The sequence below is a fragment of the Coregonus clupeaformis genome, chromosome 19, assembly GCF_020615455.1.
Source record: "Coregonus clupeaformis isolate EN_2021a chromosome 19, ASM2061545v1, whole genome shotgun sequence".
Taxonomy (NCBI): domain Eukaryota; kingdom Metazoa; phylum Chordata; class Actinopteri; order Salmoniformes; family Salmonidae; genus Coregonus; species Coregonus clupeaformis.
Window position 1 is genome coordinate 10,877,185 of NC_059210.1, and position 27,615 is coordinate 10,904,799.

Here is a 27,615-nt window from a genome sequence, read left to right on the forward strand (position 1 = left end):
TTCCATTTATTTATTTTTATCAGCCATTTCCAGCTACAATAGCCATTTACAACATTAACAACGTCTACACTGTATTTCTGATCAATTTGATGTTATTTTAATGGACAAAAAAATAGCTTTTCTTTTCAAAAACAAGGACATTTCCAAGTGACCCCAAACCTTTGAACGGTAGTGTATATCCAGTCTTCAGAGAAGTGCGTTACAATAAGTGCTTGTCAGACTGGGACTCTCGTCACAGATAAAATCCTACTGCAACCTGATTGTCAAGTATACCATTTGCCATCAGATAGAAAGGTCAAACTCTACAGAGGGCAAAGTGATTTCAGACAGAGAGACGACACTTATGTAACAGACAGACTGAGGAACAAGTGTTTTCATATGAAACCAATCAGTGTGTTACACAAAAAAATCTTTCATATTGACTTTGGAGCAATCTTGATGCTCCGGTAGTTGTTGCCCGTGACAGACTCATCTAATGTGGGCATGGATGGACTGTCTGTATTAAAGGAAAGAGGTCCTATGTGGCTCAGTTCGTAAGAGCGTGGCAACGCCAAGGTTGTGAGTTCAATTCCCGCAGAGATCACATATACCTCCATTTTCAATAGGCGCTTGACTCGTCGGTGGAGGTAACACTGTTGGTAGTGTAGACTGGTAATCTAGTTGTGTGTTGCCTCTCATCTTCCCCTGGTGGGTTCCCGTTGAAGCGTACTGATGCTCCGTTTTAACCTCTTAGTAAACATGTGGCTGGCTCTTCCACAGTAGGTGTGTTTGGTCTCCTGTAGCCTGGCCTCCAGGGGGAGCAGGAGAGACTGGATCAGGTTGTCCCCAAACGGATACTGTGAAGAAAAAAGAGACTGCTACCAACTCTGCACCACACAATGGGTTCCATTCCTGCATCTGGAACGCTCGTCAACCACTATATGTATCGACCTCATCACACTCTCCTACCATCCTATCAGTAAACTATAAGACAATACGCCATTTTGTATGCTTTGTAAATGTAAACGCTGCAATGTCCGTGGAAGGGGTAAACATTTCAAATCAGTCAACATATGTTCTCTCTCTCTCTGCAGACACAGTCTCTTCAGCCATATTCATGAATAAACTATGAGTCTTCTCCATTCCGTGGGTGGGCCCCACTTTTACAGCCCGCACAGTAAATAAGAGGAAATTACCTTTTTACGAGGGCTCATTGGAACCCAGTTTGGCCAAGCATTAGGTCACTTAAAGGAAGAACACTTGCTTTATTATCTTTCATACACAACAGCAGCCCATAATGCACCATTAACTGTCTCCTATCGATTTTAATGTGGATGCTGTTGGGTGGTGGTCGGGGTGGAATTGGGGTGTGTGTGTGTGTGTGTGTGTTCGTTGTCCACAACATCCCATCATTGTGTCTCAAGGTAGCATCATCAGCACTAAACATTTTACAACTCTTCTGTGGGCTTGGCTCATATCAGTAATGGTGGGCCCAGTTTATTGGCAAGCAGCCTCAGTGCAGGATGGGATAGGTCGTCTAGGGAGAAGAACTGACTGAAGAGTTCTTTGTGTGCTGAGAATGAGAGGGTTTCCCAGAAATGCCTGCTATGGGCTTCAGACCTGCTGTCCTCAAAGGACTAGGAGGGAGTGGAGGAGGAGGCGAGGAAATGAAAGAGGAGTAAAGGAGGAGACTGAAAGAGCAGCAGCAAAGCGAGGGCTGGCAAGAGCTTCCTCCAAATGTTCAACAGAAGGAACACAAGCTGTCTAAAGCTAAAACAAACATACTAGAATAAAAATGGCTGATGACTTTATTTCAGCCATCAAAAGGACAACGTCACTATAAGGACATGTTACAACAATGCTCTAAAACTATAGCTCTAGACAAGTTACCGCATACACAGGGGTCATTTCTCCACAACCAAACTATTTCCTCCTCTGTTTTGACCAGTTTGTGAGTTGACTATGGAGTGAGCAGCGTTTTAGGTATGCTAGAGTGGTCTGTAGGTGTGTGTGTGTGAGAGAGAGAGAGAGAGTGTGATCCCTGTCTGAGAGACCGGTGGTGATGTGGGGCCGAGTGCTGGGTCCGTAATGAAGCCTGCTTGTTTAGTTAATGGCTGAGAACATTGGCCACACTGATAGTGGTCTGAGGCCACAGAGGTAATGGAGGACATCAGCTAATGAAGCTCCCCTGCCTCTCTCTCTCCCTCAATCCTCTCCCTTTCTCAGTCCCTCACCCCCCCCCACCATCCTCTCGCTCTCCATCCATATCTCCCCCACCCCGCCTGCCTGTTGAAAGCAGATCGAAGGCTGCAGCCGCGAGTGGAAGAGGGCAGGGTGAGGGAGAGGAGAGAGGGAGCTCCCTAGGTGACAGGTTCCCGCTCCGTTGACAGATGGTTGGAGGAGGACGAGGAGAGGCAGGAGGATGGTACAGCAGTAAAGATCACATCATTAGGACGATGGTATGAGCGGTAGGTAGTAGAATGACTGAGAAGTGAAAGGGACTATCGATTTAGCATGACTCAGCAGTATGGAACGGAAGTCCCCCCGGCCTAATAGGAAACCAATGGCCCGGAGTGCCCTGATGATGTAATTGAACAAATGTTAGTCAGATAGGTTGTTTTATTAAAACAACAGGTATCAGAGGAGAGAAAGACAGGAAAGGAAGTGTTAACTCCCTCACTTCTATTTTGGGGAATGGTTCCAGATTATTTATAAAACCTTGTGTCAGTTTATAAATCAGGTAGAACACATTTCCTTACCACAACCAAAGCCTGATGTGTTTTTGGGTTGCCATGGCAGCATCACAAATTGCTCCTGTAATTGTTTTTAAATATTAGTCATATTTAGCTAGTTGTTTTTGATTGCACTTGTGTTTGTTTTAAGAATTAACAGTATATATATATATATATATATATATATATATATATATATATATATATATATATATATATATATATATATACACACACACTGAACAAAAATATAAAACCGCAACATGCAACAATATCATTGATTTTACTGAGTTACAGTTCATATGAAGAAATCAGTCAACTGAAATAAATTCCTTAGGCCCTAATCTATGGATTTCACATGACTGGGAATACATATATGCATCTGTTGGTCACAGATACCTTAAAAAATGGGCCTCACAGTGGGCCTCAGGATCTCGCACGGTATTTTTGTGAATTGAAATTGCCATCAATAAAATGCAATTGTGTTTGTTGTCCGTAGCGTATACCTGCCCACACCATAACGTCACCGCCACCATGGGGCTCTCTGTTCACAACGTTGACAATTCTCTGGCAAGAGCTCTGGTGGACATTCCTGCAGTCAGCATGCCAATCGCACGCTCCCTCAAAACTTGAGACATCTGTGGCATTATGTTGTGTGACAAAACTGCACATTTTAGAGAGGCCTTTTATTGTCCCCAGCACAAGGTGCACCTGTGTAATGATCATGCTGTTTAATCCGATTCTTGATATGCCACACCTGTCAGGTGGATGGATTATATTGGCCAAGGAGAAATGCTCACTAACAGGGATGTAAACAAATTTGTGCACAGAATTTGAGAAAGAAGCTTTTTGTGCGTATGGAAAATTTGTGGGATCTTTTATTTCAGCTCATGAAACATGGGACCAACTCTTTACATGTTACGTTTATATTTTTGTTCAGTGTATAATTACAAATTGTCTTAAACCACCACCGCATTTCAAAACTGTCAAACAAGTCAGTTGGATGGTTGGTTTGGCTAGCTAGCTAAAGTTAGCTAACTAACTAACGTTACTAGTAGCTGGCTAGCTGGATGTTTTGATTTGAATGTGAGGTTGTGGTTGAGCAGAGAAGCCTGAAGCAAGAGCCAAGAGAGGTGCCGATGCTCTGGAGTACTAGAAGGCTACTTTGGGCTATTGCCAACATGCGGTGAGCATTCTGGGGTCACCCAGATGGATGCTGCATGTTAGTGGTGGTCGAGGAGTAGCTGGCTAGCTACCGGCTACAGAGACCAGTTGCGCTGCGGACCAGTCATCACCTGGCTAACCCCATCCCTGACCAAGGCTCATGAGGCGTTCACTTAGCTGTGACCGACTGATGCTCCCTCCACACAGAGATTTATCACACCATTTCACATTTGATTTGTTTATTTAATTAGTTTATTTAGATGGACTGTACACTTAACAAGGTAGTGCTGCTGAGTACGGGGGGCTATATCCACACCTCTCCCAATCACCCATCATTGCCATCACTAGCCGGCTACCAACCGGTTACTAAACCCTGCTCCTTAGAGGCTGCTGCCCTATGCACATAGACATGGAATCACTGGCCACTTTAATAATGGAACACTAGTCACTTAAATCAAATTACATACTGCTTTACTCATTTCATATGTACAGTCGTGGTCAAAGGTTTTGAGAATGACAAGTATTGGTCTTCACAAAGTTTGCTGCTTAAGTGTTATGAGATATTTTTGTCAGATGTTACTATGGTATAATGAAGTATAATTACAAGCATTCCATAAGTGTCAAAGGCTTTTATTGACAACTACATTAAGTTTATGCAAAGAGTCAATATTTGCAGTGTTAACCCTTCTTTTTCAAGACCTCTGCAATCCGCCCTGGCATGCTGTCAATTAACTTCTGGGCCACATCCTGACTGATGGCAGCCCATTCTTGCATAATCAATGCTTGGAGTTTGTCAGAATTTGTGGGTTTTTGTTTGTCCACCCGCCTCTTGAGGATTGACCACAAGTTCTCAATGGGATTAAGGTCTGGGGAGTTTCCTGGCCATGGACTCAAAATGTCGATGTTTTGTTCCCCGAGCTACTTAGTTATCACTTTTGCCCTATGGCAAGGTGCTCCATCATGCTGGAAAAGGCATTGTTCGTCACCAAACTGTTCTTGGATGGTTGGGAGAAGTTGCTCTCGGAGGATGTGTTGGTACCATTTGTTATTCATGGCTGTGTTCTTAGGCATAATTGTGAGTGAGCCCACTCCCTTGGCTGAGAAGCAACCCCACACATGAATGGTCTCAGGATGCTTTACTGTTGGCATGACACAGGACTGATGGTAGTGCTCACCTTGTCTTCTCCGGACAAGCTTTTTTCCAGATGCCCCAAACAATCGGAAAGGGGATTCATCAGAGAAAATGACTTTACCCCAGTCCTCAGCGGTCCAATCCCTGTACCTTTTGCAGAATATCAGTCTGTCCCTGGCTTCCTCGCTGCCCTTCTTGACACCAGGCCATCCTCCAAAAGTCTTTGCCTCACTGTGCGTGCAGATGCACTCACACCTGCCTGCTGCCATTCCTGAGCAAGCTCTGCACTGGTGGTGCCCCGATCCTGCAGCTGAATCAACTTTAGGAGACGGTCCTGGCGCTTGCTGGACATTATTGGGTGCCCTGAAGCCTTCTTCACAACAATTGAACCTTTCTCCTTGAAGTTCTTGATGATCCAATAAATGGTTGATTTAGGTGCAATCTTACTAGCAGCAATATCCTTGCCTGTGAAGCCCTTTTTGTGCAAAGCAATGATGATGGTACGTGTTTACTTGCAGGTAACCATGGTTAACAGAGGAAGAACAATGATTTCAAGCACCACCCTCCTTTTAAAGCTTCCAGTCTGTTATTCTAACTCAATCAGCATGACAGAGTGATCTCCAGCCTTGAACTCGTCAACACTCTCACCTGCGTTAATGAGAGAATCACTGACATGATGTCAGCTGGTCCTTTTGTGGCAGGGCTGAAATGCAGTGGAAATGTTTTTTTGGGGGGGATTAAGTTCATTTTCATGGCAAATAGGGACTTTGCAATTCATCTGATCACTCTTCATAACATTCTGGAGTATATGCAAATTGCCATCATAAAAACTGAGGCAGCAGACTTTGTGAAAATTCATATTTGTGTAATTCTCAAAACTTTTGACCACGATTGTATATACTGTATTCTATTCTACTGTATTTTAGTCAATGCCACTCCAACATTGCTCGTCCCAATATTTATATATTTCTTAATTCCATTCATTTACTTTAGATTTGTGTGTATTGTTGTGAATTGTTAGATACTACTGCACTGTTGGAGCTAGGAACACAAGCATTTCGCTACACCCGCAATAACATCTGCTAAATATGTGTATGTTACCAATACATTTTTTGATTTTATTTTATTTATTTGTCCTGAATTCCCAGGTGTCAGGGATAGTTGTGGATGATATTACCTTCTGGATGGCTTCATAGACGGCCCGGAACGCTGGCTGCTTGTCATCATGGTAAACGCCTCGGTTGCCGTGGAGAATGAAGACGCCCTCTTGTTCGGCTGCGAGACAGTTGCTGCCGTATATACAGTGGTCTGGACGGTAGTTCCACTGGCACGGAAACACATACAGGCTCTCTGCAGGAGTGCATAGGGAGAGTTAGCTCAGGGTGTCTGTTTAACCATTGGGAAGTTGTATACTTACAGAAAACACGTATTCTTCTAGACAAAGAAGCTAAGGAAATAGTGTCAACTAAAAAACAATGTGTGTCTGGGTCATGTTCACTTGGAATGAAACAAAATAAAAATATCAGAAATGGAGAGGTACTGTCTGAACTTAACTCCAATAAGAAACGCTCATTTTTTGTGCGGTTGCATTACATTTTAAAAGGTACCGAACAGTGATAATCATGTTTTTCATCAAATTGGGTGATATTAGAAACCAGTTGTAGGGTGTAGGGTGACCGAAGTATGAAAAATGACTGTAGCTGATACACTGATAAAGTTTGATCATAAAGTTACTGGTCCTCCTCTCCCCATGTAAAACACTTGGACCCAGAAGGCAGGCATTTTTATTTTTGTTCATTTTTTCGGGCGCTAACGTTAAATAATGTAACTGTGGCTGTTTTGACTTGTGAACATTTGTATATTTTCTGTAACAAACCTGATAGTGACTGTGTTATGTTCTTCCATCCCTAAGCCACCTACACTGAGTCTTAGAAATGGCAGCACACAGCTGGCACCAAGGAATGTTGTCCACAAAAGGAGTTGTGGTGTGTATAATATTTGTAATTTCCATTGTGTGGGTTGGGGGTATTATTATTATTATTCCACCTCCTTTTGTCTTGCCACTATCATCAAGCTGTAATGACAGACATTTAGAAAATGCAACATCTACTGTGTGCACAGCTTCCCAGACAACCACCGCAGCAGGAATGCTGCGACAGAAAATCAGCTTTCCCAAGGCAAAGAAGGGGGCATATGCTGTGAAGCCTGTGAAGATAGACCCATTTCAGGCACACAAAAAGTCCTAATACAAACAATGAAAAGTTTTACAAAAAAGTGCACAACCAAATATTGCATATTTCATATTGAGTACTTCAAAAGCAACAGAAACCACATTGTAGAATGAGTAGATCACTACATCAATGAATTGATAGTATCATAACTCAGAACAGTAAATAAAAAGGACATTAAATTCACTATCCATTTAATAAACATTTCCCTTTTCAAAAACATTACAGGCTACGTAGACAGGCTCCTGGATCTCCTCTTCAACGATCTCATACTGTCATAAAAAAAATGGGGCATGTAAGGCTTTAAATCGTCACCATACTTCTTGTTCTTTGGAATGCTACTCCTCTTACACTGTTTAAGCTAGAAACATAATTCCAACTTTAAAACGTGCAGAACGGTCAGGAGCAATGTGTTGTATACATCATTTTTATATATTTTGTACTTTTTAAAATTAAGCTTTTAGTCTTTTTTTTTTATCCATCTTCGTCCACTTTTGGGCTGACCCCATTTAGACTAGTCGACAGGCTGTTGGTCGACCAACATTTTTTTATACGAGCAGTGTCTAATAGATTTGTAAAAAATGTATGGAACACCTGTCTGATTTGCACCTGTCTCAGTGGACTAATCCATTGAGGAGGCTGCGGGGATGCCACGGTCCAAGAAGAATGGGAGTGTGGCTCAGCTGCACAAGGCACATCTCTCCAGAATGCGCTCTTTCCCGCCATTTCGTGCATATTCATTGTTTCATAACTTCATTGTGTGCATTGTTTGCTGTGTTTATCAATTCCCCATTACATATATCACCAGTAGTAGCCTACATTTACCGGTAATTACTATAATCTTTTACTGCTGCTCTTGAATTATGTTACTTTAATTTCTTATAATTATTTAATTTAATTTATTTTATTTGTATTATTATTCTTTCTTAAAATTGAATTGTTGGTTAAGGGCTTGCTTGTAAGTAAGCATTTCACTGTAAGATGTAAGGTTGTATTCGGCGCATGTGACAAATAAAATTTGATTTGAATTTCTAATCTGCAATGTTTGTTTGGTTACGGTAATTTCTGTTAATGCATAAAATATATTATTACAGTTGTCTACCATTCTCATTGTCAGAGTGGACACATTGTTTGCAGAACTCACAACCTATGCTACACTTGCTACAGTTTTTGTTCATTTCATTCCATTTACGTGTTTTGCTAATTTATTCATCGTCTTTTGTTTGAAACGCTCCCGTCAATGTTGAGTAAGGACACGCACCTGATTACGCATATAGAAGTAGGACTAGTCTACATGGCCTGCGCGCAAATGTAGGCCTATAAATGTGCCCATTTGGGGATGTCTGATTAGTATTTCTGACCACTCACCACCACTAATAAGCTGTGGAACTTCTCAAAAGTAATTGTTTGTTCACCTCAAAACAGCAAGTAAACAAAGTCTGTTTTTAGAATCAATTGAGAATGACAATAGTTCCTCAAAGTATTTGAAAAATATTTCAATAACCACTCGGCATGAAAGGGAAAAATGTAATGCTCTGATCCAGTGGAAATGTCCTAAAATACCTGATTACTTCTTATCCCTTGCACAAATAGCCTACATCTGTGTCTGTCCTGAGCTCACTGGCGCGGGAAACTCTGAGGAACCAGAATATTTTATACAATGTTGCAAGTTTGCTAGCGCGAGTTTCGGGCCAACCCAGTTGATAGTTGATACAATGTTTCACGTTTGTTGCAGACAGGCCATGCATAGCCAATGTGGTCTATAGGATATGTATTTTTCAGGATATTTTCAGGCTGCAATGTTATTATTTTTTGGCTTTATGTAGGCAATTTTTACATAGTTGGCAATGGCAATAAAAGTTACTTTTAGATTTGTATAATTTTAATTTAGATTTAGATAGAATGTAGATTAACCACAGACAATGTTTTGGAGATACAAAGACTACTATAGATTAAATGAAACTATTCCACGAAAATGTGCATATGAAAATCATAACTGGCACGCAATGCAGATCAGTAGAAATGGTAAGATAAATTGGCACTCCAAATGGAAAAGTTTGCCGACCGCTGGTGTAGCCTATTACCGGCAACTGCAGGAGTGTAACGGAAAAATCTGCAAAAGGCTAGCAGCAGCGGGAGGAGGGTCGGGAACAGGTTATCTTGATCTCTGGCTCCCACTTAAGTCATTTGTGTGTCTAACTTAAAGCATCAGACAAGTTCAGTACATATAGTTGATTTTATTAAAACACAAAAGGGTGCTTGCATCTATATATGGAAAAATACACTTTTTAAAATTTCGACCAGTCAATTGGTCGAAAGAAAAGACAACTCTTGGTCAAGCAAGATTTTTTTTTGTCTGGGACAGCCGTAATCCACTTTCAAGGGATTTCCTCAACATTCTAAAGGTCCCATTGTGACATCACTTCCAACATTCCATTCACTGTAACTGCAACAATGCAACTTTTGACACAAATCAGCTACTTTGACCACTTTGCCAACAACTACCTCTGCTTTTTAAATCTGAAATCATAACAGAAATATCTTCTACCAATCAAAAGCTGTTTATCGGCGTTTAGTCAGCGAACAGCTCTCTCGTGTCCGTTGCTATGGATAATCATTTGCAGAACCATCATTTATTTTCTCTTGTTTCAACACAGACTGCAATTTTTGATGGACCACAACAACCAGAAACAGGATGTTAGCAAAGCTTGAATGAATGAAGGAAAACGGCAGGGCTCTACTTTTGCATCTGACTAACGTTACACTGCATAACGCCAAGATAAGGTGAATCCTATATAATACAATTATAGTTTATATTGGTAGGGTCTCTCTCTGTTTCGTCGCATTTGTTTCCTAGTGAATACTCCTAGTGAATACACCCCAGTGAAAAACGGATAGCACTGAAAGGCCTCTTACACGCTAGCTAGGGGGCTATGGTACCTAGCTAGCTACAGTTTCAGTATCTTTCAGCTGGATGCTTCTCGTATCTTTGGTTAGTTGCCTGGCCTAGCGTAACGAGCCAGCTAACACACACTTACTTTACACATTCACTGTCGACAATGTAAAAGATGGAACACAACTTCACGCGCCCAAACACCTAAGATTCCAAGCATGTGAACAAACTTTTAAAGGACTTTAGGACTAACGTTACCCACAGACAGACACACAGTTGATTATAATGTTAGTTGACTGTCCGGATTCGCTTAGTGTAGCTATCTAGTTGGTTAAGCAGCAGCTACCAGCAGCCAGTCAACATTAGCTGATGAGATAGTTAGCTAATAACATATTCTGCACCATCCTCTGCCGTTGATTTGATCGGTAAGACAAGAGCGTTACTAGCTAACGTTAGTGTTAACTTATTAGCTAGCAATCTATAATAGCTAACGTTAGCTAGCTAGCTATATTCTCTTCCTCTCTGGCTAAATGTACGTTAGCGGATGCGTCGCGTGCGCGAGCGTTGCTAAATAAATGTACACATACATGGTATTCAATCATTGCACCCACACTGCTCGCAAGCGTCTGCGTGGCCAGGCACTAAAATAGAACTTGGTTCTATTTGTAACGCTCGACGCGCTGCAAGTCCTGCCTCTCCCATCTCTTCATTGGTTTTTAGGAGCATATACCCACGTGGGTGATTGAAAGATGAACTGAGGTCCACACTCCAGTCCAGTTGGTGGTGGTAATGCATCTTAAAGTTGGTTGCCAACTGACATTTAAAGTCCAAAGAAGAAGAAGCCTGAAGGAAGCCTGAACTTGGTTTATCTTTTTATCTATGGATTAATTGTTGGAGTATGGGCATTTTAGGTAAAATAACAACCCAATATTTATATCCCAGGACAAATTAGCTAGCAACAGCAAGCAAGCTAGCTAGCTAAATTGCCATAAATATTGAATGCTTTTCGACCTGTCCCCAAGGTAATATAGTTGGTTCAGTTCATTTTGATATTTCAACCTGCGTGTCCTGATCGTGTCTGGTGTGGGAGGAAAAAAATCAACGTGCAGTCTGGTCAGCATGTGACGCACATGATGTAACTAACGTTAATAATGTTAGCTAGCTAGGCTGACCTGTGGGTTTAGCTAGCTAGCTAATTAACTTTGAGTAACGTTAGCCATCTTGCTTGTCATATCTGTAACTTAACGTTAGCTAGCTACATTTCTTTGACTAGAAGATTGAGCAACAGACGTGGCTGTCATCTTTCTACTTTTCCCTTGCATATTTAGATTAGTGTGGTTATCTTGAGCTTTGTCGTCATCATAGTCGGTGTGCGTGAACATTGACAACAGATCAGAACACATAATAGCATCATTGTTTTGATTGTTTCCTAATGTCCCTAACAGTTATCCATTCCAGACTGTTTGTTGGAGTAGTCAACGGCTGGCAAGGACCTTCTCTGCCCTTGCAATTCTGCTCTAGGCCCAGTGAGTAATCACAACATATCACCTCACACTACACAGTGTAGCAATGAACAGTAATTTATCCCAACAAACACTATATCATCAGGGGTGTCAAACGTCCGGCCCGCGCAAACGGGTTTAATCCGGCCCGCGAGATGATTTTGTAAAGTATAAAAATGAGCTGCAATTTTTCAATAAAATAAACTGCTGTTCCAATTGTGTCCACTGGATGGCGCAATAGCAATTGTGTTAAGCAAGCAAACTGTTTATACCGGGGCAGAGCAAATAGGTCAAGCAAGTGCAGCCAGTCCGGATGAGCTACTTTGTTTTGCCCGCGATATTTATTACGGCTTCTACTTTTAACATTATGTGATTTGGCACCCTCATTGCCCCAATATGTCTCTGTCAAAAAATAGAAAAGTGGACGCAGAGTGCAGAGTGTTCCAAGAAAAATTGTCATCCTTCTATTTATTCACGGAATTGAATGGGAAAGCTGTATGTTTGGTGTGTTCACAGCATGTTGCAGTGCTGAAATAATATAACCTTCGTCGCCACTATGTGAGTCTTCATGCCGACAAATATGACAACTTTCAAGGACAGCGGAGAAGAGAGAAGGTGAATGAACTGTTGGTGGGTCTGAAGAAACAGCAGTCTGTGTTTACTCACAGCCGAGACATCAGTGACGCTGCAGTGAAAGCTAGCTACCTCATTGCTAATGAAATCGCAGTGGCTTCAAAACCATTTAGTGAGGGTGAATTTGTAAAAACATGCATGATGAAGGCAGCAGAGATTGTGTGCCCTGAAAAGCACCAGGCTTTTGCAAATATCAGCCTGACAAGAAACACAGTTGCAGACAGGATTTCCGATCTTTCAGTGGATTTGGACAGCCAGTTGAAGCAAAAAGTAAAGTCATTTATTGCGTTTTCGGTTGCAATTGATGAAAGCACGGACATTACAGATGTTGCACAACTGGCCATTTTCATCCGCGGAGTTGATGACACATTGACCGTCACCGAGGAGTTCGTGGAGTTGGTGCCGATGACAAATACAACGACAGCAGCTGATATTTTCACTGCACTCGTCGGCGCGCTGGACAGGGTCGGAGTGGACTGGTCCCGCGCTGTCAGCCTGGCTACAGATGGTGCGACCTCAATGATCGGGAAAAAAGCAGGCGTTGTGACAAAGTTCAGAGAGAAAGTGCAATCTGCAAATGGAGGACGTGATTTTTGGACTTTTCACTGTATTTTGCACCAGGAGGCTTTGTGTTGCAAGTCATTAAAGATGGATAACGTCATGAAGGTGGTCATCCAAACTGTTATTTCATCCGATCCAGAAGCCTGAATCACCGTCAGTTTGACAGCCTTCTCAGAGAGAAAGACCACATCTATGGCCTGCCATACCACACTGAGGTAAGATGGTTAAGCCGAGGTGCTGTGCTGAGGCGTTTCTTTGATTTACGAGAAGAAATTGAACAGTTCATGGAAGAAAAGGGCAAACCAGTGTTAGAATTTCATTCCGCAGAATGGATGCAGAACCTTGCATTTATGGTGGATCTTACAGAGCACCTGAATAACTTGAACAAACAGCTGCAAGGGCGAACAAAGTTGCCACGCAGTATTATGACAGCATACGTTCTTTCAAGTTGAAGCTGTCATTGTGGGAGACGCAACTCGCCGGTGGTGATGCAGCTCACTTCCCCTGTCTGAAAAATGTGTGCGCGACCCAACATGTGGCAGACATGAAGCGGTTCAAAGATAAAATAACGGGACTGTTAAGGGAGTTTGAGCAACGCTTTCAGATTTTTGGTGAACTGGAGAAAGACTTCAACGTTTTTTGTTCGCCATTCACCGTGAATCCCTCTGATCTGCCCGTCAGCATCCAACTTGAAATAATAGACTTGCAGTGTGACTCGGATTTGAAGGGCAAATTTGCTGCAGCTGGCTTGGACACATTTTATCAGAATCTCTTGCCAGGTTACCCCAACTTGACAGCCCTCACTGCAAAACTGTTGTGCATGTTTGGAACCACATATCTTTGTGAGCAAGTTCTCTGTAATGAGCATAAATAAAACAAAGCTGCGCTCAAGGCTCACGCACAAGCACTTGAATCACATCCTGAAGTTGGCTGCCACTCAGGATGTGACGCCTGATATTGATGCGCTGGTGAAAGCTAAAAGATGCCAGGTTTCAGGAGTCAAATAAACTATGCAACCCCACTTACAGTGTTGCATGAGACACCCTGATATAGTTCTGTGATATACTTCTGTGAATCACTGAGGCATTGTGTGTTTGTGTGTTGTTTGTCCTCAGAATTTCAAATAACTTGAGGTGTTTTATGATTAATAGTGATGTTGTGCTTTTGGACACACTGTCCTCAGGCTCCAGCTTTATGTTTATATGTTTTTATGTTGATGTGCTATTGTTTTTAATTGATTTTATTTTATTTGTATATTTAACCTATTCTTGACTCTGTGGTTCTTGCACTTGTTTGGGGAACAGGATTTCATTATTTGTATCTACATTTCTGCCTGAGAAATGACCCCCTGATATAGTTCTGTGATCTGTGAAACAGTTCTGTGAATCACTGAGGCATTGTGTGTGTGTGTGTTCTTTTTCTTTAGAATTTTCAAATAAACTTGAGGTGTTTTATGATTAATAGTGATGTTGTGCTTGTACTATTTTGGACACACTGTCCTCAGGCTCCAGCTTTATGTTTTATGTTGATCGTACTAAAACAAAGAAAACAATCTGAAGTTGTTGTTTTTAAGTTATATATACCATGATTTTACCGGTCCGGCCCACTTGGGAATAGATTTTCCTCCATGTGGCCCCTGAGCTAAAATGAGTTTGACACCCCTGCTATACATAAACACAGCCCCCACACACACCTGGGTACCCAACTCTTAAATCTGAACAATGTTCGGTGGCTTTCGCCATTCAGTGTACTTTCCCCCTCTCACGTAAGTCAGCTAAAATGTCATAAACATTGCCAGAAAGTAAATCAACAGGCTGTGATTTACAGTAAATGACACACTTAATCGTATAGATTACCATAGTAGTAATAGTGCACTGCTTTTTGTTCCAGCCCTTTTTCTGACACAAAGTTATTGTTTAAACTTGTTTCACCCTCTCAGTGGCAGCAGTAGAAGATAATGTTCTTGCCAGACTGCTCATCCGTGGCCAAGCAGTGTACAGAGTGGGCACACACCACTCAACCGTGCTGCCGTTGAAATATTTGTTTTGTTCAAGGGAAAATAAAGTATTCTTCTCTATTAAAAATCTGCGATTGGCCACATACATTTTGGGGATTTTTAAATGAAGGATTTACATGAAAGTAAACAAGTATAATTTTATATGTATTTAATTCAAGTTCGCTAACGTTAGTTAGACCTTCTATGCTAATTCTGTTGTGATAACGTTAGTTGTGGCAGAGTAGAGCGGGGCCATCCACCAAGCCTATAACGATAATTATAAACTATAGGCTACTTCACTATAAAACGTTGGTGAGCATCCACACTAGAGGAAAATGTATCGTTATACAGTCCTACACATGTCAATCTGATCAACACATCCTACTGCACACTGTCCATTAATAAGGTGGTAACACAAGAACATTCAATCTGATCAACACATCCTACTGCACACTGTCCATTAATAAGGTGGTAACACAAGACCATTCAATCTGATCAACACATCCTACTGCACACTGTCCATTAATAAGGTGGTAACACAAGACCATTCATGACGTCTCTAATGCACAGATACTGGTTCAGACTATTCAGTGCTTTCAAGGTGTGTTCATTGTCATAGACAACCACAAATAATACTTCAATTGTAGGCTACATGTAGGCCTAATGAGAAATTATATAGTAACTAAACTGCGCATCTTTTACAGCATGTCATTGCCTCGTTGCTCAAGTGGTTTGCAAGTGATTTCCATTTGTCTAATGGTTGTCAATTCCTTTGGGTCATCTTTTTCACTGTGCTCTTTTCTGTATGTCCTGTGCATCTATTTGCAATGCATCCGTGCAACAATGTTATCATAAACGGCCAAAAGTGATCACACCAATGCACTCCCTCAACTTTCCCCGACATGCATTTTCTATGATGTAGGCCTGTTTTACGATCAGCAATTAGCAAGAGCAAGCCTGCTTCTTTCCCCGAATAGGCTATTAGGCCTAGTATAAATAAATGTCCTATAGCTTTTGTAGCCTTTAGCTTTTCCTGGGATTTCATGAGAAGAATGGCCAATAGCAGAGAGGCTTGCGTAGCCTATAGCCTGTTGCGCACGGGAACAGCTGGAAGAGAGGGGCTAGTGATGTGTAGACGAAGTAAGAAGTGAAACATTAGCCAATTCATTAGTTACATATTAGGGCTATAGGCTAAATATATATTTACCTGTCAAAGTGCAAGAAAAATAAATGAACAGATGATGAAAGTGCAGATCTGTAGTGCGTTCCTCCAGGCTGCGCTCTGTGGTCCCCGGGCACGCCAAGCTACACTACTGATTAGGCAGGCCTACGTTTGGTTTTTAGACAAGACAATTATTAGGCTATACCTGGGCTAAAATAACACTGTGCAATGAGGAATATATTATTGTTATCAAGGGAATACGCAATTATGTAGGTAGGATCATTTGAATAACCGCTCACACGTCCTGTTTTGTTTCATGCTGAAATAACTGCATAGGCCAACAGCCTAGGCCTGATTACGCAACCATTTGGATCAGTTTGGGTCTATTCTCGACAGTTTAGAAGGTCCACAAAAAGTACATTAGCAGGCCACTCATATGGTGTAGACCTATATTGTCAGGATGTAGCCCCGGTGTTAAGGGCTTCTCCTTTCCAACTCCCTGCCAATTAATGCTGTAGCCTATTTTACATTCTGCAAGCAACAGCAAGCGTGCATCTCTCATCCAATAGGCCATCAATAGGCTAAAGAAAATAAGTCTATATAAAGTGTCCAACAAGCTTTTGTAGTGTGGCTTTTCGTCGGACTCCACAAGATTGAAAAGGAATAGCCTTGGCAGCAGAGAGGCCAGGTGCGTCATTGTGCAACAGAACAATGAAGACAGACAGGCTGGAGATGTAGCCTATCGCCTAAGTAGGAAGCGTATGAATATTAGCCATAATTCATAAGCTCAATGTTAGGCTTAATATATCCAGTCAATTTCCACAGTGAAAGAAAAAGTTGATCAGATAATGAAATCATAGTTAGCCTCCCAGTCCCCAGCAGAGTATGTGAGCAGAGCGGAGCCCAATTTGACTGGAGCGTCGGCCTTCTCGCCCGCTCCAGTAGCGCTCACTTCAGGAGCTCAGGGCATGCCCGGTCCAGCATGCATTTGTAGTCTACTTGTGTGCTACTAATAGCGCCTTGCTTTAGCTACTGTCATGGAGTCCGCTAAATATTTTCACAAATAAACGGATAAAAAAAAACACACAGGTGCTAAATCAAGGTGACTTACAAAGATGAGGACCAAGAGCAAGAGAGGGAGTGTGGTGATGTAATGTCCACTTATGTGTAAGCTTTGGATGCCACCTGCTGGTATGGTGCTAAACTGTTAGGTTATAGATCGGATGCCATTGTTCTACGTGCGTGATATGACAGTTGTTATACGCTACATGAAACATCCACAACTAAAGAATCATTGTGTAATCTGAAAATACACCTATCCCGAAAGCACGATGGTGTACTTACTACGTGCACATGCTAAAAGAAAGGAACGAGGTGGGTAGAAAACTAAGTGTGTCATTTTAGCAAAGTATTTAAACTAAAAATCAGATCTCTTGAACGTTGCGTTCATTTTTGTTCTGTTATCTATACAATAGGCCATAATTGATTTTGGCTCAATAGGCCTAGCATATTCCCACATTCAAGGAGCTTTCCGTTTTGATTGGATTATTTTGCCTAAAAACATTTAGGCATACCTATAGAACAAAAAAGAAAGAAAAAACTACTCTGCATCTCCGCCCAGCCTGGCAAGAGTGGCCAAAGGGTTGTCAGCATCCCCAGTGGCTCTGCAGGGGTGGAGAGGATATTCTCCGCTGCTGGCCTGCTCTCCAGGCACCACAGACTGGCCAAACTCGTGTTTCTAATAATTAATTCAAAAAGGCACTGATAAGTAATTTTTTGTTTAATTTGTATTTAATTCTAAGTAAGTCAGAGCCTACAGTGGGGAAAAAAAGTATTTAGTCAGCCACCAATTGTGCACGTTCTCCCACTTAAAAAGATGAGAGAGGCCTGTCATTTTCATCATATGTACACGTCAACTATGACAGACAAAATGAGAGAAAAGAATCCAGAAAATCACATTGTAGGATTTTTAATGAATTTATTTGCAAATTATGGTGGAAAATAAGTATTTGGTCACCTACAAACAAGCAAGATTTCTGGCTCTCACAGACCTGTAACTTCTTCTTTAAGAGGCTCCTCTGTCCTCCACTCGTTACCTGTATTAATGGCACCTGTTTGAACTTGTTATCAGTATAAAAGACACCTGCCCACAACCTCAAACAGTCACACTCCAAACTCCACTATGGCCAAGACCAAAGAGCTGTCAAAGGACACCAGAAACAAAATTGTAGACCTGCACCAGGCTGGGAAAACTGAATCTGCAATAGGTAAGCAGCTTGGTTTGAAGAAATCAACTGTGGGAGCAATTATTAGGAAATGGAAGACATACAAGACCACTGATAATCTCCCTCGATCTGGGGCTCCACGCAAGATCTCACCCCCGTGGGGTCAAAATGATCACAAGAACGGTGAGCAAAAATCCCAGAACCACACGGGGGGACCTAGTGAATGACCTGCAGAGAGCTGGGACCAAAGTAACAAAGCCTACCATCAGTAACACACTACGCCGCCAGGGACTCAAATCCTGCAGTGCTAGACGTGTCCCCCTGCTTAAGCCAGTACATGTCCAGGCCCGTCTGAAGTTTGCTAGAGTGCATTTGGATGATCCAGAAGAGGATTGGGAGAATGTCATATGGTCAGATGAAACGAAAATATAACTTTTTGGTAAAAACTCAACTCGTCGTGTTTGGAGGACAAAGAATGCTGAGTTGCATCCAAAGAACACCATACCTACTGTGAAGCATGGGGGTGGAAACATCATGCTTTGGGGCTGTTTTTCTGCAAAGGGACCAGGACGACTGATCCGTGTAAAGGAAAGAATGAATGGGGCCATGTATCGTGAGATTTTGAGTGAAAACCTCCTTCCATCAGCAAGGGCATTGAAGATGAAACGTGGCTGGGTCTTTCAGCATGACAATGATCCCAAACACACCTCCCGGGCAACGAAGGAGTGGCTTCGTAAGAAGCATTTCAAGGTCCTGGAGTGGCCTAGCCAGTCTCCAGATCTCAACCCCATAGAAAATCTTTGGATGGAGTTGAAAGTCTGTGTTGCCCAGCGACAGCCCCAAAACATCACTGCTCTAGAGGACATCTGCATGGAGGAATGGGCCAAAATACCAGCAACAATGTGTGAAAACCTTGTGAAGACTTACAGAAAACATTTGACCTGTGTCATTGCCAACAAAGGGTATATAAAAAGTATTGAGAAACTTTTGTTATTGACCAAATACTTATTTTCCACCATAATTTGCAAATAAATTCATTAAAAATCCTACAATGTGATTTTCTGGAATTTTCTTTCTCATTTTGTCTGTCATAGTTGACGTGTACCTATGATGAAAATTACAGGCCTCTCTCATCTTTTTAAGTGGGAGAACTTGCACAATTGGTGGCTGACTAAATACTTTTCCCCCCCACTGTATAAGCGCAATTTATAGACAATAATGATTTAATACAAGGAAATGATGTTTAAATGCTGAGCCCTTTATGTCCCTACCAGTCTATTGTCCCACTCTCAAATGCTTCACAATGTATTTCTTTGGAGGCTAAAGCCTTGAAATAATACAGCCTAAATACTTCATTTTCATTCCTTCTAAGTGTTTATATGCTGTTTAATATGACATGTAGCCTATTTGAAATTATGTTTGCTTCTTACATTAACCTTTTCATTTTAATAATAATAATAATAATATGCCATTTAGCAGACGCTTTTATCCAAAGCGACTTACAGTCATGCGTGCATACATTTTTTTTGTGTATGGGTGGTCCCGGGGATCGAACCCACTACCTTGGCGTTACAAGCGCCGTGCTCTACCAGCTGAGCTACAGAGGACCACTTTATTCAAATACTTTTCATTCAAATACATTTGGTTTGGTTTCAATACTTCAAAACCAATTGGTAGTTCCAGGTAGTCACAAAAATAGATGGGTGTTGGTTAAAATGTGATTTTAATGAATGGAGCAAATTTGGAGCGGGATTCTTTTTTTCCTTCCTGTGAGCCTGGACCGGTTTTTAGCAGAGCGGTAGGAAAGGACATGGAGCGCCTTGAGCACTGCTCCATGAGTGATGAGCGAGATTTACAACCACTCACATACTCTGGTCCCCAGGTATGCAGTTCGAAAAGCTAGCCTATTTTTTCAGAAATGTATCCTACCTAAGCTACAACAACCCAATGTAATGAAGAATGTTATTGTTTTCAAGTAGAAAACTAGGCTGTAAACTGCAGTGTATAGCCTATGTAATTTGAATAACGCTCAAAAGCCTGGCGTTTTGAATGCATATTAATTTCGAAATAAGTGCATCTAGGTTGCCTGATTGGGCAACCATTTGGATCAGTTATTGTGGGTCTTCTCAGCAGTTTAGTCTACAAGGTCCAGGCACATTAGCAGGACAGTCATATGATGGATCAGCTAACAGAAACATTCACGAGCGCAGAGGAAGTTGCATCCATAGTTTTAGCATTTGGCTTCTGTGTTTTAAAAGCATTTGAAAATTAGGTGGATAGCTTCAATACCTGTAAAAACGATCAAGTTTATCTCATGGATAGGAAATTACGGTTCTCTCTCCATTTTTACACTGAACAAAAATATAAACGCAACAAAGTGTTGGTACCATGTTTCATGAGTTTCTTTAATTATTATTATTTTTTACTTAACACTTTCTTTTCTTAAAAACTGCATTGTTGGTTAAGGGCTTGTAAGTAAGCATTTCACTGTAATGTATACCACCTGTTGTATTTGGCAAATACAATTTGATATGAAATAAAATATTCCAGAAATGTTCTATACACACAAAAAGCTTATTTCGATGAAATTTTGGGCACAAATTTGTTTACATCCCTGGTAGTGAGCATTTCTCCTTTGCCAAGATAATCCATCCACCTGACAGGTGTCATATCAAGAAGCTGATTAAACAGCATGATCATTACACAGGTGCAACTTGTGCTGGGGACAATAAAAGGCCACTCTAAAATGTGCAGTTTTGGCACACAACACAATGCCACAGATGCCTAAAGTTTTGAGGGAGCATACAATTGACATGCTGACTGCAAGAATGTCGACCAGAGCTGTTGCCAGATAATTTAATGTTAATTTCTCTACCATAAGCAGTCTCCAACTTCATTTTAGAGAATTTGACAGTACGTCCAACCGGCCTCACAACCGCAGACCACGTGTAACCACGACAGCCCAGGACCTCCACATCCGGCTTCTTCACCTGAGGGATCATCTGAGACCAGACACCTGGACAGCGGATGAAACTGTGGGTTTGCACAACCGAATAATTTCTGCACAAACTGTCAGAAACCGTCTCAGGGAAGCTCATTTGCATGCTCGTCGTCCTCACCAGGGTCTTGACCTGACTGCAGTTCGGCGTCGTGACTGACTTCAGTGGGCAAATGCTCACCTTCAATGGCCACTGGCACGCTGGAGAAGTGTGCTCTTCACAGATGAATCCCAGTTTCAACTGTACGTGTGGGCGAGCAGTTTGTTGATGTCAACGTTATGAGCAGAGTGCCCCATGGTGGCGGTGGGGTTATGGTATGAGCAGGCATACGCTACGGACAACGAACACAATTGCATTTTATCGATGGCAATTTGAATGCACAGAGATACCGTGACGAGATCCTGAGGCCCATTGTCGTGCCACTCATCCGCCGCCATCACTTCATGTTCCAGCGAGATAATGCACAGCCCCCATGTCGCGAGGATCTGTACAATTCTTGGAAGCTGAAAATGTCCCAGTTCTTCCATGGCCTGCATACTCACCAGACATGTCACCCATTGAGCATGCTTGGGATGCTATGGATCGACGTGTACGACAGTGTGTTCCAGTTCCCGCCAATATCCAGCAACTTCGCACAGCCATTGAAGAGGAGAGGGACAACATTCCACAATCAACAGCCTGACCAACAATGCGAAGGAGATGTTTCGCGCTGCATTAGGCAAATGGTGGTCACACCAGAAACTGACTGGTTTTCTGATCCACGCTCCTACTTTTTTTTTTTTTTTAAGGTTTCTGTGACCAACAGATGTATATCTGTATTCACAGTCATGTGAAATCCATAGATTAGGGCCTAATGAATTTATTTCAATTGACTGATTTCCTTATATGAACTGTAACTAAGTAAAATCTTTGAAATTGCTGCATGGTGCGTTTATATTTTTGCTCAGTGTAGATATCTTGCTCTGTTAAATGTTGGTCTGCACTATAGTACGTACAAATATAGTCCTGCTGTAAGTCCATAAAACCTATTGTGTGTGGAAAGTCCATAAAACCTATTGTGTGTGTGTTTCCACAGAGTGAGAGTTGTAGTTCTCACTGAACTGTGCCTGGCAGTGACACAGCTGCAACTACCATCCGGGCCAGGTTATTAAAAACAATTACAATACAGACAAACAATGAGCAGTGAGCACATGGTGAGCAGAATGACGTGGCCCATTGTCACCTGGCAACGACCACAAAGGCGTTTCAAAGAGCTGTCAATCAAGGCGAGCTCATGAATATAAGCCCACTGAGCCTGTTCTTTCAGGCTTCCTGATAGTTAGAGATGAGAGAAACCTACAATTTATTCAAGTCTGAGCATTTTAATAGCAAACAAATATTATGGGGGATGTTTTGGTCATTCAAGGGCTATTTTTACTTGGGAAATAGGATGACTGTGCGGGACCTTTAAAAACAGTGACCTAATGAGGGCTAGTCTCACCTGGGTTATAATGGAAGATGATGTTGAGCAGGTCCTGGTCTCCCCATGTGATGTTCAGTTTATACTTCTGCAGCAGAGGCATCAGCAGCTCTTCCCATTGGAGGTGGACCGACGTCATGTCATTCTGTAACAACAAGTCGTAGTAGCGACAGAAACAAAATGTTCAGTGACAGTGTGCACCACCTTCATTCTTACATGAGTGATGACACAATATAGATGGGAAACTGCCAAACTATTGACACCAAACTCCTGACTGACACCAAACAATCAACACATTGTTTCATCTTTTCTGTGATTGACGCATGCCAACATGTTCATTCCACAGTACACAGCTGGTGAGCAATGTTCCCTCTAAGCTGCTTCCAACAAGAGCACAAAACGTGTGCATTTCTAGCCATCTTTGAAAAGTGAGTCAGGTAAAGAGCTTTTTTTTGGTGTTAAAGGGGCAGTGTTGTATTTTGAGACAGGCTTGAATAAGCCAAGTAGCCAATAGGCAGAGGGTAGCATAATATGTCTGATTCTCTGTAATAATGGGGATAATAATGCATTTTATTTTGTAAAGTGGTTTCTTGCATCAAACACAACATTTTCAGTCACCTCCTTGTCTGAAGGGCAAGTGAATAAACAGGTTAATGTCAAGCCCTGCATGTTTTTTAAAGTCTCATGGAATGTAGGTCTACATAGAACAGCCTAAAGTAGCAGCCAATGTGTGGTGAATGATAGAACAGCTATTTCCATGTTAAAATGTTATGGGATGCAATTCTCTCCATTGTTTTTGATTGTAGGCCACTCTGGTAGGCCTACATTATGGTCAAATAGCCACAGTAGCCTACCTGGCCACTGTTAAGCAGGTGCAGCCTCAGTGTTCACAGTAAACGCGCGCCGGAAGTTGCACAGAATTTTCACAATGATCAAGTTCTGTGCTCAGCAGACCTGACATTTTTTTGAGGGAACATTGCTGGTGAGACAGTTTGTGAGCCACGCAAAATAATGGCAACAGTGAACTCCTCTGGGCAAAGCTGGTGGTGCAAGAGACTTACAGAAAATGCCTTGGCCAACATTACACATTGAGCACCTAACAGAAGGTGCTAAAAACAAGCTGAGAAGCTTCAAGAGATCTGGACAGTTCTCTCTTTCTCTAATAAGACAATACAACATTCTCTTCACCTTTCATTTCCCACCTCCCATCAAGCATTGACACACACACACTTACCTTAAAGTATTTCTCTCTAATCCTGGTCATGTTCATGAGCATGACCCCAGAGTTCACCCCTGTCCTGCCATAGTAGGGGTGCCGGGCGAAGCGGTTGTACCAAGCCATACGTGGGTCTTCGTGCTCCGGGGCCATGGCTGCTAGCTGGGTAGAGTTGAAGAGACTCAGAATGGACCAGATCTCCTCTACAGGTTGAAGGAACAAGATGTCTGTGTCCACATAGAGCAGAGAGTCCACGTCCTTTAGGATCAGCTAAAGAGGAGGGACAGAGAGAGGTTTGAGGTCAGAGTCAGGATCTCTTTGTCCACGTACAGCGGAGAGTCCACGTCCTTTAGGATCAGCTAAAGAGGAGGGACAGAGAGAGGTTTGAGGTCAGAGTCAGGATCTCTTTGTCCACGTAGAGCAGAGAGTCCACGTCCTTTAGGATCAGTTAAAGAGGGACAGAGAGAGTGAGAGGAAGGACAGGATGTCTTCATCCACGTACAGCAGCCCCACTACTTATTTTAGGATCAGCTAGTGAACATAGACTAGAGGTCAGTTTTGAGGGTCAGAATGTCCAACAAGGTCGATAGGTAGTCTTGAGGATAGAGGTGTCAGTTCTCAGCAAGGTGAACACTAAACAATCCTTCATATGCATAGCCAAGTTCATCATGCCCTCTGTGTGTGCGTGTTCATTCACCGGTAGGAAGAGTCTCTGGGAAGCACATGGTTTGAAGAGTTTCTTCCACTCCTTGGCGTTGTCACTGGGGAAGGTGATGGGGTACGTGGTGTAGTTAAACCTTGTCTGGAACACACTGGGCCACCAGTCCAGCTTCATGGGAAATACACAGAGCACATTGGTGAGTTTTAAAAGGGCACACAGGTGAACAGGTTTGCTTTGACACACAGGTTTAGTTAACAAGTTATGTCTGATTTATACGGAACAAGAATATAAACGCAACATGCAACAATATCATTGATTTTACTGAGTTACAGTTCATATGAGGAAATCAGTCAATTGAAATAAATTCATTAGGTCCTAATCTATGGATCGGTTGGTCACAGATAGTTTATTTTTTATTTTATGGGCCTCAGGATCTCGTCAAGGTACTTTTGTGTATTAAAATTGCCATCAATAAAATGCATTGTGCTCGTTGTCCGTAGCTTATGCCTGCCCATACCATTACCCCACCGCCACCATGGGGCACTCTGTTCACAAGGTTGACATTAGCAAACCGCTCACCCACACAACGCCATACACGTGGTTTGCGGTTGTGAGACCGGTTGGACGTACTGCCAAATTCTCTACAACGATGTTGGAGGCAGCTTATGGTAGAGAAATGAACATTAAATTATCTGGCAACAGCTCTGGTGGACATTCCTGACGTCAGCATGCCATTTGCACGCTCCCTCAAAACTTGAGACATCTGTGGCATTGTTTAGTGACAAAACTGCACATTTTAGAGTGGCCACAAGGTGCACCTGTGTAATGATCATGCTGTTTAATCAGCTTCTTGATATGCCACACCTGTCAAGTGGATGGATTATCTCGGCAAAGGAGAAATGCTCACTAACAGGGATGTAAACAAATTTGTGCATACAATTTGAGAGAAATAACCTTTTGGTGCATGGAAAATGTCTGGGATCTTTTATTTCAGCACATGAAACATGGAACCAACACTTTACATGTTGCGTTTATATTTTTGTTCAGTGTAGATCGGCAGCTTCTTTCGTCCTAATTCCATCCCCCTGCCAACTCAACAACTGAGCTGGCTACACAGCACAAACATATGGAATCAGGCTAGCTAGACCACACTACCAACATTCATTCTGCCATTGATTCCTGTTCTCCATACTTAATAATAATAATAATAATAATAATAATAATACTTACAGCCTCTCTGAAGCTGATATGTAGGTGATCCTCGGTGTAGATGTGGAAGTGCAGTGGTTTAGTGCTGAAGAGAAGGGCAGACTTCAGCATGGTGAGGGTCTCCTCTAGTTTGGGGCCACAGGCCACCACAGCCAGTTGTATCCATTCATCACGACTGGTCTGCTTGATGCTGGCTGAGGCTGGCTTCTCCCCGAGATAGCTAGTAAGAGATAAGGAAAGTGAGGGTCTCGCTAAGCGACTAAAGCAGCATCGTGGGGAGATGGGTAACACGTGCACACTCCCAGTCATGGATTTAAAAGCATTGGATTGGTGTAAGCAATCATTGGCTGGTGGGGAATATGGATGAAGCCGGGCCCGGGCAGAGATTTGTAAGAAGAGAGGGCGGTAATGAGGACTGCAACATTTTTAGCAGGGTCAGGAGGGAGTCTCCACACACTCTGTCCTTGAGTGTGTGTGTGTGGGTTGTGTGGACGGTGTTGTTGATGAGAGAACACTGAACACATAACCCCTATGAGGAATACAAACTGGATCCAAAAACTATGAGCTAGAAAGATTAAAGAAAAGTGTTAGGTGGTATGCCTACTTCTATAGCCTGGTAGTAGATCTGTTTGTGTTGTCTTGCCAACTCCTTTGGTCACTGTCACGCCGTTGATCACAAAAGTTGCCATACGGAGACCAGGCTAGCACAATGCTACATGTTGCAAAATTTGTAGTGCCCACTGTCTGCTTTTCAAGGGGTTGCCCCAACCAAGCCTACCTAGGAGATGGTTCCGATAAGCAGTTCATTCCACAAACATCAGGTGGCAGTCTCCAATAGGGATTCCAGTAAGACACTGACAATGCACTACACCTGACAGAACAACAAGAGGAAAAAATGCTTTTTGGATGCTTGAATCTGATAGGGGTAGGCCTAGATTAGAAAGCTACCTGGTTATCTAGCAAATGCTTGAGTTTCTCTAATAGGTGTAGAAATAGCTAGCTAGGAAGCTATATTTCCTCATCGTTTATTACTAGGCAGGAAATATCTGATAGATAAGATGCTATGAAAACAACAAAAGTTTCAATGTTACTAATGATTTAGCTATAGCAGACAATGATTATCAACATGTCTCCCCATTATTATGACTTTGGCCTTGGTGAAGTTGTACATTGTCATCCTACAGGGTAAAGTTATCAGGAAGGTCAATAGATTAACTGGCTAGCTAGCTAGCCAGCTAGTTATCCTACTTCTAGTTTAGTTGTGGTGGCTAGCTACCTTTACCATTTCAGCTAGCTGACTTCTGTAGCCAAGTTACCTAGCTAGCTAGTAATCAAATGTTATTTTACCTCTCATGTTCTTTCTGGTCAAAAAGGGCAGACACTCCTCTACCTTTCCTGACGTGCCCGGTGTCTTGTAGTTGCCTGCTATTGGATTTCTTAGTTCTTTCGGTCAATCCGTCTTCGTCTTGCGACTCCAAAGACGATGCTACCGGTAGTTGACTAAATACATACAGCACCGACAAGACAGCAAAAACCATGCACAGCAGAACTGCATGAAGATAACATCGCATTTTGTGAATAAAAAGTGTACTTACTACCGAAACATTATTTCAGATATGGAGCTAAATTGGCTAGCTGGCTAATGTGTTTACACCAACCTTGAGCCCCACCTTGTGTCAAGAAACCAAAAACCAAAGAAAGAAGCATGACGACAGGAAGATTTGGGTACGTTCCATATGCACATAATTCTGCTTACATTATATAAGATCATTTCAGGTTCCTGAGATTCACCTATGTGTATTAGGATGTCTGGAACGCACACTTTGACTTGTGGGACAATTTCCACTATGATAAAATAGCTTCC

General features: G+C 42.2%; 1 protein-coding gene across 2 annotated transcripts; it reads right to left on the reverse strand.

Annotated features, from left to right (window-relative positions):
• Nucleotides 1-111: 111 nt before the first annotated feature.
• Nucleotides 112-27,557, reverse strand: LOC121531638 (glucoside xylosyltransferase 1). 2 transcript variants are annotated; one of them, XM_041836981.2, is made up of 8 exons: nucleotides 27,099-27,557; nucleotides 26,530-26,622; nucleotides 25,773-25,971; nucleotides 24,579-24,710; nucleotides 23,900-24,151; nucleotides 22,687-22,810; nucleotides 6,185-6,357; nucleotides 112-836 (listed from the first exon to the last, which is right to left on the reverse strand). In XM_041836981.2, exons 1-8 carry the CDS (start codon nucleotides 27,320-27,322, stop codon nucleotides 675-677), a joined length of 1,359 nt encoding a protein of 452 aa, XP_041692915.1. In that variant the 5' UTR covers nucleotides 27,323-27,557; the 3' UTR covers nucleotides 112-674. The 2 variants fall into 2 exon arrangements, with proteins under 2 accessions (XP_041692915.1, XP_041692916.1); XM_041836982.2 differs by lacking the exon at nucleotides 26,530-26,622 and having other exon boundaries at nucleotides 27,099-27,555.
• Nucleotides 27,558-27,615: the final 58 nt, after the last annotated feature.

Excerpts from the sequence above, each read along its gene's own strand:
- LOC121531638 (XM_041836981.2), bottom strand. The coding sequence starts at position 27,322 with ATGCGATGTTATCTTCATGCAGTTCTGCTGTGCATGGTTTTTGCTGTC. Across the intron at positions 22,811-23,899 it reads TTAGAGAGAAATACTTTAAG|AATGACATGACGTCGGTCCA; the intron begins GTAAGTGTGTGT and ends TTGTTGTTACAG. Across the intron at positions 6,358-22,686 it reads CATCTTCCATTATAACCCAG|AGAGCCTGTATGTGTTTCCG; the intron begins GTGAGACTAGCC and ends GCACTCCTGCAG.